Source organism: Sturnira hondurensis, unplaced genomic scaffold, assembly GCF_014824575.4.
Source record: "Sturnira hondurensis isolate 20B ecotype Veracruz unplaced genomic scaffold, ASM1482457v3 Scaffold0023817, whole genome shotgun sequence".
Classification (NCBI taxonomy): domain Eukaryota; kingdom Metazoa; phylum Chordata; class Mammalia; order Chiroptera; family Phyllostomidae; genus Sturnira; species Sturnira hondurensis.
Window position 1 is genome coordinate 9444225 of NW_028096448.1, and position 15319 is coordinate 9459543.

Here is a 15319-nt window from a genome sequence, read left to right on the forward strand (position 1 = left end):
ATCATGTTCTGCAGATTATCTTCATTTGTGAATTTGCATTTCTCATTTCATTGGTTACGCAGACTGTTCTGACCTTCAAGGAGTATTATAAAGCCATTTGATTTTAAAAATTTTTAGTTCTACTTCATACATCCCTTTTATTGTAAGAATACAGCATCATTGTTTATTGGTAATAGCTTTTAATAAAATATAATTTATCATGAATATCCCTTAACTTTGGTGTTCTAAGTGGTACCTGTGACAAAAGGCATGGTTTTCTAAGGCTAAATTGTAATATATTGGTTGGGGAGCCAGATATTTGCCCCCCCATTCGAACCCCCACTGTTCCTGCTCCCGTTGTTCCAGCCGCCCTGTGTGGTGTGCAGAACGGGGCTCGTCCAGATACATGCTAGGCCTGCATTCCTGCCTGCTTCTGTAGAAGGACATGTTCCCTGCCGGCTACTGGATTCTTCTACAGCTGTAAATATTATTTTGATTCACTTATGGTACTGTTCCTCATCCCGTAGTTTCTCCTTTATATTAGTGCGTATATACATAATAAATGTAGATGTAACACATTGTATACATGTCTAAGTCGAGTGCCTCAGAAACATTCTTTTCTGTTGCCTTCTGATATTATCATTTTCACACCTCACTGGCCCACTCCTTTAGGGTTATAGTGGCCTATTTTGTAAATAGTTAACTCAGACTTTTTTCTATATGTTTGTTTTCTTTAGCTCTCTGTCATACTTGGTCATCAGTTTTGATTATATGTGCCCTGGGAAACTGGAGGTAGGGCTTGGTGGTGACTATTTAGTGAATACTACTTAATGGTGATAATGGCAGTACTACCATATTTCAGGAGGTAGTCTTTCACTTTCTAATTGCAAATACAGTGTATAACATTTCTTTTTTGTGTGTAGCATATGAAGTGTATTTGCAGAAGAATGTGTTCATTTGCTAGATCTTTAAAATAAGATGACATGTTTTAGAAGCATCCTGACATTTGCTACTTTGAATCAGGGAGCTCTACTCAGTGTTTAGGGAAATAGGTTCTTGATTTGCTCTAGACAAAAAGACTGGGTTGAGCTGCCCTGCTTAAAATTTGCAGAAAGCCCTGCGATACAGTCCACAAACCAAGGATTCACATACACGGAACAGTCTTTTATCTTGGTAACTACCATATTTTGCCATGTATAACACAGTTATTAGCCCAGAATTTTGAGGGGAAAAATAAGGATACACATTGTACATGAGAAGTACTAATTCTGTATCTATATAAATACTTTCAATTCTTTTATTTATGCCTATGAGTTAAAAGCATAACTCCAGAAAGCAATGACAATATCTGTATGCAAAATAATACACTGGTTGGTTTTCTTTCTAAATATAAAAAATAAAAAGTTGAATTAAAAAATTGAAACGGCCCTGGCTGGTGTGGCTCAGTGGGTTGAGAGCTGGCCTACAAACCAAAGGGTTGCAGGTTAGACTCCCAGATTCAGGGCACATGCCTGAGTTGTGGGCCAGGTCCCCAGTAGGGGGCGTGTGAGAGGCAACCACACATTGATGTTTCCCTTTCTCTTCCTCCCTCACTTCCCCTTTGTCTAAAAAGAAATAAAAAATCTTTTTTAAAAAAAATAAATAATTAAAACGAAAGATTTTTTTTTTCCTGCAAGTTTGGGTGAAAAACGTGGGTGCCTATTATACACAGCAAAATACCATAGTACTGTGCCTTGGAAGAGTTTTAGACTTTGTTCTGCCATAGATTTAAATTATTTTAAACTAATTTGATGTTTTGAAGCCTCAAATTACTTTTAATGTCTGGTAGTATACTTTCAGAACAACTTCTGTGTTAAAATGAATTTTTCTTTACCACTAAGGCAAAAATACTCTTCTAAGGATTCTGTTTACTGATTCAGGTATTCTAAGCCCCCCCCCCCCTTTTTTTTTATTTTACCAAACTGTTCTTGGTCCTGTGTGACTTTTAGGAATTGTTTAATCTACTGCTTTCCTGTGATTCTTTCCCCAGCCTTGGGATTTAGTTTCCTCTCATGCCTGTCCAGGGAGAACTCAACCAAAAACTTGGGAGGAACCCTCTGCTGATCTTCGGAGCTTCTTCTCTGTGCAACTTTTACCTCCTTAATATTTGACCCAGTAAATTGTAGCTTTCTGAACTGCAATCTCTGTCTTCTCAATTTAGCAAGAGTATTAGGCTTTGTTTGGTTCCCCCTGTTCTGCACTGTGGTCCAGAAGATGTTTCTAGGTAGAAAGATGACCAATCATAAGATTTCATCTTGTTTGCTTCTCTCAGAAATCACAGTCCTACACTGCCTTTTATTCTCTGTATGATGGCTTCATGCATTTAGTCAGATTTTCTAGTGGCTTACAGCATTAAGGCGATTCCTATAATAGTTAATCCTACATGTGTAGAAGTGCTGGTCCTCACAGTATTTCCTTTTAATTAAGATTCTGCATTGTCAATATAACCAGAGTTCATAATTTGTACTGTATGTTACACATTGCCCCGTAGAAACAGACATGTTGGTACATGTGATTTTGATTATCATAGCTTTGTCAAGTAATATAGACGCATATGTTATTCTGTTGTAGTAGATATTAAAATCACCTTTTAGTAATACCAAGGCAAGTGTTTGTAGTGCTTTGTTGGTAGGAATTTTTAAATGTAAGATATAGCTTAGGTATGTTTCAGAATTTTCTATTCTGATTATTTTAATTTTTGTCAACTACCAGTTTTATAAAACTCCCAAACTTTGAATTTTCTATCATTATAGTTATTTGGTGTGTGGGTGGTAGACTCTTGATGGTGAGACTACTTTTTCCTCCAGTGAAGGAAGAATGACTTTTTCTGCCTCAGAAGGGGATTCTGTTTTATTCATTTGTCCTTCCTTTGGAAGTTGTAGCAGTGGCTCAGCCTCTTTGAAGACTCTCGGGGTTTGTGGCAGATGTTGGCTTTTGAATATCAACTTAAATACTGCTAAGTGAGAAGTTGGGGTTCAAGAGTAGTGCATAAGTTCTGTGGGTGGAAAGAAGGAAGAAGGAAAATGAGAAGATTTAAAAGGCCAGCACCATTTCCTTTTCCTATAGGTGCTACCAACTAGAAAGCATAAATGCGTTAATGGTCTCAGGTTTCTTATACTTGTTTCTAGTTAAATTTGTTAGTTTTGTTTCACTCATTTCAGCTAATTATAATAAATTTCCCCTCCCAAAGAAGTGGAACTTTTTTTTTAGAAAAACTGGACAATTTCGTGTTTTTTTCTGTTCCTTCTTATATACCAAATCTAGTGACTTGAGAATTCTGAAACTTACTAAATATTCATGACTTTAAGCATGAGAGTATCTTAAAACATGAGTTATTGAGAGCAAGTATAATGTACGTATTGTATATGCATTGCCTATGGCAGTGAATAGGTTACCAGCCACGTAATTTTTGCTCTCTTAGCTCTTCCCTTTCAGTGGGAGACTCATGCAACAGCTTACATCACCACTGGCTCTAATCTTAGAATTCTTTTTCACCGCATACCCCTCACTTACCTCCCCAACCACACTGACCTCTTTGTGGTTCCTTGGGAATTGTAGTCATACATACTCCTGCTGGGTCTTTGTACTTACATTCCCTCTGCTTCCAGTGCTCTTCCTTCAGATACCTGATCTATGTGCCTTACTACCTTGGTTCATTCAGGTTGCGTACATTGCAAGTCTTCCTCGGTTATTCTCCGTCAAAAATAGCAATGTCCTTTCCCAACTACTTCATCATTCATTACTTTCATCCTGCTTTAAAAGCTTTTACTAGTCATTGTTTTTACTTGATAACATATTATTTATCTCTTATTTTATTGTCTCTCTCACTTAAATTTCATGAAATCAGAGCTCTTGTCTCTAAGACCTAGAACAGACCCAGTGCCTGGCACATAATAATACTCAACAAATACTTGCTAGAAGAATGAATGAATGATATTTTGTTTGTATTAGGACAACTATACTATATACCTGATGTATCTTCCAATTGAACATAGTATAATAGAAAGTATAAAACTATATTTGCTGTTTAAATATTTGAAATATTAATTAATAACTTTTATGCTCAAAGTCACATTTCCCTAATTTGAACTATAGACTTTCTGGTCATATTTGACGGTAGATTGGTGTTTTTTGTTGTTGTTGTTTTGTTTGTTTGTTTTTTTTTAAGAAATACCTTGAGGGCCATAAAATGTTAGTCATTAAAATATTCTGTTCTTGAATATTTAATTTCTGTTTGTTCTCTATTTTGTAATTGAGTCAATGGCCTAAATAATGCCAAGTTGTGTGTTCTTTCCTTTACCCTCTAAACTACTCTGTAGCTCTTTAAGTTAATCTTGGAATATGGATAAATTTCTAAAATATAATCACTATAATCAAACTGATAAAAAATCTTCATAGCCGACATCCAGTTGTTTTCTTTTCTCCTCTTCCTACTTCCTTTAGTATCGGTAGCGTTTGGATGGCTGGCAGTTGAGTCTGCTGTGAGTTTTAAAGACAAAAATAGCACGTCTTCCCATACCCTGCTGCAGCACCAGAGGACCCATTCAGACACTGCAGCCCGCACTTCTCTGCGGATGTTGAAACAGCCCGTGTGGGGAACCAAACACACTGTGGTGTTAACAGAACAGACTTAACCTGCCTCACTGGGGCTCGTTGCAGATTTTGGACACTGGAGTATCAGAGCCCTGCTTCCAGAAAGCGTGTCTTCTTTTTGCGGTGTTTGTTTTACTAGCTTTCCATTATTTCCAAATTTTTATAGACGTGTGGGAATAAACAACATTCTCCCTCATTGTGAACTTTTAAAAGAAATAATTTAAACAGGTTGGTTTTGTTTAGCAACAACATTATAAATTTATGCCAACAAGTTTTTTTGGGGGGGTCACTATAATCACAGATGTCAGGATGCTCTGGAAATACTGTCTCTTTATTAACTCTTGCTATTAAAGCACTAAAAAAGATAATTTTAAAGTTTCATTGTTTTATGAGTAATTGATCTCTCTGGATTTATCTGTAGCTGGAAAGTCTTCCAAATAAAAAGATGGTTTGAACGTATGTGCTGTGCTCTCCAGCTGCCACTGTGGAGTAACAGGGAGTTTTAAGCAACAGCACTAATCTGTGTAGAAGTTAAAAGAGACCATGTAGCACACCTTGCAACATTCAAGCTGCATATTCGTATTGTTCAGAGAAAATTCATTTTGATATTTCCTCATTGCCTAAAACAGAACTCATGTGGACTTCTATGATCACTCTGTATATGTATGCAGGTACATGCATGTATATGTTTATATATGCGTATAGAACCAAAATTTATTAGATACTTCCTATGTGCTACATACCGTAATCTTTTCTAGGCATATGTGTATTTTTTAAGGTTTTTGCACCTCTGCCAGGGAGATACTTACATCCGATAAGGATGGACAAAGAATTAAACCAATAATTATAATGCATTCTGATACAGATACGTAATACTTGGGAGCACAGGAGAGGAGCATCTAAATTAGATTCAGTGCTCAAGAGAGTTTCCAGGAAGAGGGATTCATTATACAAAGAAGACTGGAAGGCATTTTAGACAGGGAACTGAGCAAACGCTGAAGCACAGAGGTCTGAGCCGGAGTGAATCGCACAAGGAAATATGATTGAGTCCTTTGGGCTGTAGTAGAAGTGTTGTCCAATATTGATTAAGAGCTGTAGCTGTATTGTGATCACGGGCAAGAATGGTCTTGGTCTTAGAAGATATGTGCTGATTTGCTTAGATTTTAAGTGCCATCGTGTGTGCAGCTATTTCTCAGAGAGCTCAGGAAACAAACAAATGAACAGACGTGTGGGTGGTGTGGGGAGACAGCGCTACAGTTGTGACAAAATGCGGTGCAGTGAGTCTGAACGAGGCAGGGACAAGTACTCACTGTAGGGCTCTTTTGAAATTTTCCTCTAAATTCAACATTGTCCAAAAAAACAAGGAAACTTCAGGTCACTAATAACTCTTTTAAGCTTGTAAAAGTAGATGTGATTGATGAACTAGGTAATGAATAATTGTCTTTTAAAGTGGCCTATTAATTGGGTTTTTATCAGTGACATAATACCATTATATACAAGATAGTCTTAGTTGATCATCTTTTTTGGTTAAGGATTTATTTTTAGAGAGAGAGGAAGGGAAGGAGAGAGGGAGAGAAACATGAACGTGTGGTTGCTTCTTGCATGCCCCCACTATTGGGGGCCTGGCCTACAACCCAGACTTGTGCCCTGACTGGGAATCTAACTGACAACTCTTGGGCTTGTAGACCGGCACACAATCCACTGAGCCCCGTCAGCAAGGGCTATTTCCTTATTTTTATTTTTTTTCTTTTTAATATATTTTATTGATTATACCATTACAGTAGTTGTTCTATTCCCCCCTTCATTCCCCTCCACCCTGCACACCCCCTCCCCCACCATTACCCCTTTAGTTTATGACCACGTGTCTCAAGTTCATTAGATTCTGTATTTCCCTTACTATTCTTGCCCTACCCCTATCTATTTTCTACCTACCATCTATGCTATTTTCTGTGCCTTCTCCCTCCTTCTCCCCCTCCCACTCCCCTGTTGCTAACCCTCCATGTGTTCTTCATTTCTGTGGTTCCACTCCTGATCTAGCTGTCCTCTTGGTTTGCTTTTGTTTTAGGTGTGGTTGTTGATAACTGTGAGTTTGCTGTCCTTTCACTGTTCATATTTTTTATCTTTTTCTTTTATAAGTCCCTTTAACATTTCATATAATAAGGGCTTGGTGATGATGAACTCCTTGAATTTTACCTTATCTGAGAAGCACTTTATCTGTCCTTCCATTCTAAATGAAAGCTTTGCTGGATAAAGCAGTCTTGGCTGTAGGTCTTTGGATTTCATGACTTGGAATACTTCTTTCCATCCCCTTCTTGCCTGTAAGGTCTCTTTTGAGAAATCAGCTGACAGTCTGATGGGCACTCCTTTGTAGGTGACTGTCCCCTTATCTCTTGCTGCTTCTAGGATTCTCTCCTTCATTTTAATCTTGGCTAATGTAATTCTGATGTGCCTTGGTGTGTTCCTTCTTGGGTCCACCTTCTTTGGCACTCTCTGAGCTTCCTGGATCTCCTGGAAGTCTATTTCCTTTGCCAGACTGGGGAAGTTCTCCTTTATTATTTGTTCAAATAGTTTTCCTCTCGTAGCTGTTTCTTTTCCCCTTCTGGTACCCCTATAATTCAGATGTTGGAATGTTTAAAGATGTCCTGGAGGTTCCTAAGCCTCTCCTCATTTTTTTGAATTCTTGTTTCTTTATTCTTTTCTGGTTGGATGTTCGTTCTTCCTTCTAATCCACTCCATTGATTTGAGTCCCAGTTTCCTTTGCATCACTGTTGGTTTCCTGTGCGTTTCCCTCCATTTCAATTAGTTTAGCCTTAATGTGTTCCTCTAATTTGTGACTAAAATCGACCAGTTCTGTGAGCATCCTGATCACCAGTGTTTTGAACTGTGCATCTGAGAGGTTCGCTATTTCTTTTTTGCTTAGAGTTATTGGCTCTGGGGCTTTGAGTTCTTCTTGAGCCATATTTTGGTCTCCTCATACCTGTTATGTATGAGGAGCGGAGCCCTAGGTGTTCACCAGGCGGGGGGGGGGTGCAACTCAGTCACTGGGTTGTGATGCTGTGTGTGGGGGCGGGGTCAGAGAGGGGCAGTGGCGGTCCCCTCTGCTGCTTCCCACTGCTGGGGCCTGTGCGGTCTGTCTCACTGCTCACTCTTTCACCTGGTTTATCTGCACACGAATGTGTGACCATGGCCAGCCTGCCGCCTCGAGCCCTCACTGGGTCCACCCGTCACAACCCCACACCTGGTATCTGCCCACGGCTGCCTGCGTGCCTGGGTCGGGAGATCCTTTCTGCCCAACTCTGCTCCACTGCTGGCTCCACCCCTCTTACCAGTCTGGTTGAATAGTTCATTGTTGTTGGACTTCCTTATAGTTCAATTTTCTGTGTTTTGGCTGCATTTTTGTTTACTAAAACTTTGTTGTCTTTATACTTGGTTGTGGGAGAAGGCACAGTGTTTCCACCTACGCCTCCGTCTTGGCGGAAGTCTCCTCTGCTCTCCTACCTTTCAAATGTTTAAACAGAGGTTCATATTAATTTTTGAATTTTCTAAAATCATTTTTAAGAAGAACAAGCCTATAAAAATGTCGTTAATGTGCACTGTTACCCTTAAAAAAGAGCATCAGTAATTAAGAACCGAGTATTTTATGCACATTAAATAAATAGAACATAATGTACATTGAATTTAAATTCCTTATGGGCCTTTGTAGCAGATGGAGCATGAAGGCTGGAATGGGTTGGTGGGCTGGTGGAGAAGAGAGGAGGGAATTGAGAGGAGTGAGGCAGAGGCAAGGGGAGAGTGATCGAGAGTGGAAGGCAGAAACAGTGAACACATCTTCTGAGGAACAAAGATTTAGTACATTTTTTAAAAGATTTTATTTTTACAGAGAGTGGAAGGGAGGGAGAAAGAGGGAGAGAAACATCAGTTGGTTGCCCCTTACACACCCTGACTGGGAATGGAACCCACAACCCAGGCATGTGCCTTGACTGGGAATCCATCCAGTGACCTTTCACTTTGCAGGACAGCACCCAGTCAACTGAGTCACACACGTCAGGGCAAAGATTTAGCAGATGTTGAGGTGATTTTATTATGTTTAGTGGATACAGATTTCCTTGCTATGTAGTGCTCTTTAATTATTGATCCCAGTAATCATAGTTTACACTCACAGGGGTTTCCAACCTGTGGCCAGTGGGCCCCATCAGCCCAGGATGGCTTTGAATGCAGCCAAACAAATCATAAATTTACTTAAAACATTATGAGATTTTTTGTTACTATGTATTGCAGTGTATTTAATTTGTGGCCCAAGACAACTCTTCTTCTTCCAGTGTGACCCAGAGATGCCAAAAAGTTGGAAACCCCTGGTAGAGTTTTCACATTTTTGTAAGCCGTATTTTAAGAGATTACTAATAATGGAATACTTGAAACAACTTATTATGGTGGAAATTGTCCCCCTTAATAAAGCGAGAGCTACTAGAGAAATATCACTTCTCTTACCAGATGATATTAGTCTTCATCCATATTTTAATGTATTATAATTAAGCTACACAGAAAAATTATAGTGAATCATAATCTTTTGGAATTGAGTTTTTTGCAAAGTTTGATTTTTCAAACAGGATTTTTGTGAGGATATTTTGTTGAGAAAATTAATTTTCTTTTAGTATTAACCTTGTGCATCTCCTTTCTCCATCCTCTGTCATCTCACATTACCATGGAGCGGAGCCCATCATCCAGCGGTGGTGGTCGCTCGCTGCTCAGGGAAAAAGAGCTTTGTGTTCCAACTGTAGGCTGATCAGTCATGACTTGGGTGAAATGATAATGGAGTCTCATAACTAAACTTCTCAAAGCATCTTTTTTTAACTTGCAAGATGTTTTGTTTCCCTTTAGAATTTGCTTTTCTTTTTACCAAAATTAACACAACACAAGGGTAGATGATTTGATGAACCTAAGGTTCATTAGAAGTCAGATCAACTAAACACTTTAAGAAAAATGAACAAAAGGCATTTAGATGAACAATTTCAGAAAAAAGTAAAATTTCTCTTTGGCTGCTTAAAGAAACTAATTTTTCTCTCCCAATTTTCCAGCCACTACTTTCTTTTTTTGCATGTATTTATTTTTACAGGCATGGGAGGTTTTACTGGGTATTCACTTCTCTTATCTCAGTTTTTCCTCTTCTCTTTTTCATTTCCATGTGTTTGTTTTTCTGACGTGTATTAATCAAAGTCCACATTATGTTGCAGACAGGGCCTATCTCACTGGGGCTGACATCATGTCCATGTCCAGCAGCCTAGTTGCTCTTCATTTTGGTTTTTAAGGCTACATTCTTCCCATGCAGCCTTGGGATAGCCTTGGATAACCACCACCCCATCACCCCACCACCACCACCACCACCACCTCAGTTAGGGATGTGTGTGAATTCACAGGATGTCTGTCACCGTCCCCTTGCCATTTCCTGGATAATATAGCCAATCTTAGATTACAGAAGTTTAATGATAAATCCGTATCTGTCATGAGCTGGAATTGCTGCAGGGCACATAGTAGGCAACAGCCTTATAAATGTTTGATGGACGAATAAAGAAATGAATGTGCAAAGGAATATAGCTCATAACTGAAGTCCTTAAGGAATGAAGTTGTTTAGGCAAGCACTTCTGTCCGTAAGTATAGCCAATTAAGTGTGCACATAGAAGCATGCATGTGTCCCGATATCCATTAGTGATTACAGACTGCCGCCTTCAGTTTCCCTGGTGAATTCATATGCGAGCTGACCTGACAGGAACTGCTTGCACTATAAGTAATCACAAGACTTTCCAGGGAAAAGGATGTCAGGCACGGGGAGTCCATATTTAGCTTCACCTTTAGTATGAAATGACTTTCTAAATCCTAACTATTTGAGGGATCAGCTCTCATTAGAATTCAGGCTTGTAACATAACCTTACAAAATCTGAACTTTCTCGCATTAAGAGCAAAATCATCTTTGACAAATTTTTGGATTGAATTGGCCAGGCACAATCTCCTGGAGTCCATGGGTTTCACGTTTTGCACACGTTCTCTCATTTCACTGCATTTTTTTTGCCAGGTTGCTATTATATGGAGCACTTTAGCAGCCTTGATCTTGGAGACATCAAGACCATTATTCCTGTTGTTACTGATTTAGTGTTACAGCTGCTTCCTCTTTATGTGATTTAATTTGAAGTTTCAGCCCACCAGGGGGCTATTGGTCCCCACCTATGCAGCTTTAGAGCTGGCTGCTGTTTCTGCTTGGATGTTATTTCCATTCCTATTCATAGTGATTTTTCCCCTTCTATATTCATCTAGCAACAGCAAGGCACTGTTCCAGGAACTTGCTCTCTACATAAGGCGTAACATGGAACCATTTGGATGGAAAAATTATAAATTAAAATTATTCTGTTCATTTTAAAATATTCATATTGTGTTGCTCAAATGCCAGTAACTGGAAAATCATGGATAATGTCCTGTTTTTATAACCTCTTTCAGAGTGTTTTAAAATCTGTTTATGTTGTTACTTAGCCATCTCTTTTCCTGGAGTGGATTTTGTGATAAGATTTAAAAGAGAAAAGGTTGTATGAGTCCAGTGTTTGATGTCATATGTAATATTAAAACAAAGATGATGCCACTAATTGCAATCCATTTTTTCAGTTGAACTATATTTACTCCATGGACAGAGAATATTTATAAAATTACATTTATAAACTTACAAGACTGTAAAGGGGGCCTTTAAACATGCGAGACTGTTTCTTTTGAGTATACAATTTTTATTAAATTATTAAAACTAAGCAAAGTTTTATTAATTTATGGAACTACATATGTAAATTAAGAAAACCTACATATTCATAACACTACTGCTTTTCAGATACTAAACACATGTGCAACCTTTTGACTGGAGATATTTGTCGTTGTTATCTGCTGTTTTCTTTGCCAAGCCATTTATTCTTTAATTTCAGGTAACAAAAATCCTATTTCTACCCTTGTATTTTCTGTGCTGCTTAGGTGTAGGAGAGGATGTGCCTGTCAGAAAGACAGGTGGGGAAAGAGAACATATTTTTGTGTGGCTTGCCTAATTTTTTGATATAGTAAATATGTCTCTTATTCTAAAGGAAAGAATAATGATTGGTGTTCTTAACTTCATGTTTATTTCTCAACCTCTGTGGAACACACTAGGGAGAATGAAGATCTTTTTGCTTCTGTATTCTGTTAGTTTTAAGTTCACATTCACAAAAAAGCAGTGTGTTTTATTTGTTGTCTTTCTTGGCTAGGAATATTTAAATGTATTTAAAAAAATCTTCCATCAACTGAAGACAATTTAAAATTATAATTTTGAGATGCTTCCCAGACGCTTATACTTCTGGTTGAGGCTGTAGTCTTCCTTTGTGCGCCTTGTGAGTGTAGAGGTTCTTCGGAAGCAGTAAATCACTTCAGCACGAACAAACTCCACAGGCCCATTTCATTGTTTGTTGAGACTTGTGAATCATTTGGCCTTTTGAAATGTTTACTCCTTTAATTGAATATGCATTCAGAAATGTTCTGTGTGCCATGCAACCCTGGGTGGCTTCTGCTAAGTCTGTTTTACTCATTTTCAATAATACTAGGTTATCCCAAAGTATTTCCTTTTGATTTTTGGAAGGAAGTTATTGTAGGCTGTAATATTTGAAGTTGAGATTGTTTATAACAGCGATGGCAATAAAACATATATACATGTTCCTAAGGTCTGATTAATGGAAAATAGGATGCAAACTGTCAGTAGCTAGGTTTTCCAACACAAATACACAGCAACCAACTTCTTTGAACAAAGCCGTATGATGCACTCTATTCTTAATTGACTCAAAAAGACAAATTAGATAGTTACTACAGGAGAGGTAGATACTACATAATTAATAATTTGTGAGTTAAACCTTAACCACCCTTGATATTTTTCCTGGAGTTGGTGACGGACTGACGAGTGAGCTCACTGGGGATAGTACCTTTGCTGTGGAGTGATGCTCAGTTCAGGGCCGTGGTGCTCGATGGAATAGGTATTCTCTGCTACGGGACCGGAGCTTTAGACTTGATCAAAGTGCTTGGAAGAAAACATGGCTGAACTATTTGGCTCTGAATGTTAATCGTTCCTTAGAACACAGTGATAATTTACACCACTGTTGTAACTCTTTGGTGTTCATAAAATGAGCTTAATAACCCAGTGCCTCCATGGGATAAGCTGCTTTTTTCTGCAATTGAATACACAGACTGCCTGCATAATAATGCTGAGAAGACTGCATTGAAAAGAGTGAGCAGCTGTATGATGAAGGAGGCAGCTCTGCAGCAGATTTGTTAATTATCTCCTTTGATTCACAGAGGGTGTCTGTGAGATATGGTTGACCAGTGAAGACACAGGAGCTTATGGCAGAGATATTGGCACTGATCTCCCCGCACTCCTGTGGAAACTGGTTGAAGTGATTCCCGAGGGAGCAATGCTGAGGCTTGGCATGACAAATCCGCCCTATATTTTAGAGCATCTGGAGGTAAGGAAAAGCACCCCATTTCCATGCTGACACAGTCACACACCAACCCAGACAATGTGGCAGCCTCAGCATTATCACATGAGCCTCATTTAAAACCACTTTCACTTTTTGGTGTGGTCCCATGTTACCAAGAGTGAATTGAGAATTTCAGATCCCCTTCTTTGTCAGTCTGCACATCCTGTTTCCCTTCCTCACCATTAATTACTGTTGCCCAGCTTTTCCCGTACTTGCCATCTTGTGTCAGTTCTTTGTGTTTTGTTTTGTTTTATTGTTTTTGCAGCCTTCTGGTTTGCCAGTGCATACAGTTGCCTCAGTTCCTCCATTTAGAACCCTTGTCTAGGTCAGGGCTGCTAACACATTGCATCCAACAGCGAACATCATATTACCTGTTCTGTGACTGTTAGCCCTGTCAGTAGGATACTGCGCTGTAGGGTTGAGGATGTTATAAATTCCAGCCCTCTGCCAGGGCATAATTAGGGGTGAGTTGAGTCAAAGAGACATGGGGTTTGGTATTCTTCCGTTTGCTTCTTTTGTAATCACTGTGAAAAGAGGGGTTGTAATAATGTGAGATCCCTGGTTTCATTTTTATACCTTCCACGGATCAGGAGGCTTCCCTTCACGTAGCTCACCATTAAACTAGAAAGGTAGACCGCGCGTACGGCTGACTGTGGCACCTGACGACACATGCCACAGTGAACATGAGCAGGGAATATGGACAGGGAGCGGTCCTGTACATGAGAAAGCATATGCTAGGATCCATGACTCTAGTATGTAGAATAAAATAGTTATATTAGGCTTACAGTTATGGATCAGAAATTTCATAAGTGCTATTGGAAGTCATAGGTAAATTATAAGGATAAGTCACTTATATTTTTAATCAGTTGTGTTTTTTGCAATTAGTTTGTACAGAAAAATAACACTCCAAAAATTTAAAAGCAAGTATAGTTGCTGAAATTTAATGCATAAATGGAAATGAATATTCAAAGCTTTAAAAGACTATTTCTGTTTATTTGATTTGAGGCCTGTACTTGTTAAGGTTGTTGCTGAAAAGCCTCCCTAATATCAATAATGTATTTTAGAAATTCTGAAAACAGAGTTGATAGCCACTGATTGTGAATTAGAAATATGTCATGAAGAAATTTAGCAATTTCACTTTTGTTATTTACATTTTCCTAGCCAGATTTTTTAGTAAAAGTATGCAATTTATATGAGGACTTTGATACTTTGGACAGTGTGGGGCAGTTTTGATTTGCTATTTAAAAGTAAGTCACAGGCATGTCAGTTTTTACTTGACTCTGATTCAACACTTGAAAAAGCAAGTGACTATCTGTAAAAAGCAAATATGCTGAGACTACTGTGGTCTTGACATGTTTGCAATAGATAGGAGACATACATTATGAAAACCAGGACACACACTAGATATTGGGGGAGTAGGAAGGGAAGTAAGCCCTGCTGATATCTAATCATTTAACAGTTTTGTCAAGGATCGAAGGAACCGTAATAGGTAGAGTCAGAGAAGCTCAGGTAAGGAGTAAAAACAAGAGGAAAGAATTGTTTATTGGCTCTGAGATGACTAACCACATACCTCTTGCAATAAATCGAGCACTTAAACTAAAATTGGAAGATTGCAAAACTTAATACCATGTTTATAGCAAATCCTAATGCTCAGCACCTACAGTAGTGCTAGTTGTTGGCCTCTAAATAGGTGCCTTAGGAGAGTGTCTAAAAAGTCAATGCAAGATGATAAATACAGCTTTATATTTTACCTGGAAAACATCAGGTGTTTAGTTCATGGGTTGTGGTTAGAATGATCAGTTCTGATTGCCATAATAGTACCTTTTTAAAATTCTTCTTGTCATTTTCCCCCTATGTTGTCATTTTTCTGGGTCAAGGACCTAGTCATATCCATCTCTGGTTCTACCCCACCCAAGAATGGCTCAATCAAGGAGTGAAGAGAAGAATGAATAAAAGAAGAGCCTTCTTCATAAAATAAATTGTAGCTCCCACTCTGTAGTCTTTGAAGTATTAACATTTCTGTCCAGAAGAGGCAGTGGAAGACGACAAAGTAAATGAGTTTCTAAGGCGAGAGTTTGTCCCAAAGAAAGCGACTCATTCCTGTGCACGTTACAAGCAGGGAGTACATTTCTGTGTACTTTTAAGCAGTTCTGTTGTGCCACATGAAGGGAGAAAGAAATCCAAAG

At 38.6% G+C, this 15319-nt stretch overlaps 1 protein-coding gene across 4 annotated transcripts in view; it reads left to right on the top strand.

Moving 5' to 3' along the window:
* CDKAL1 (CDKAL1 threonylcarbamoyladenosine tRNA methylthiotransferase) overlaps nucleotides 1-15319 on the top strand; it is a 665826-nt gene that overhangs the window by 397643 nt on the left and 252864 nt on the right. For all 4 annotated transcript variants that reach the window (XM_037037969.1, XM_037037973.1, XM_037037972.1 and 1 more), the window contains one exon: nucleotides 12952-13118. In XM_037037969.1, coding sequence (XP_036893864.1) covers nucleotides 12952-13118 — 167 coding nt within the window. The remainder of the gene's footprint in view (nucleotides 1-12951; nucleotides 13119-15319) is intronic.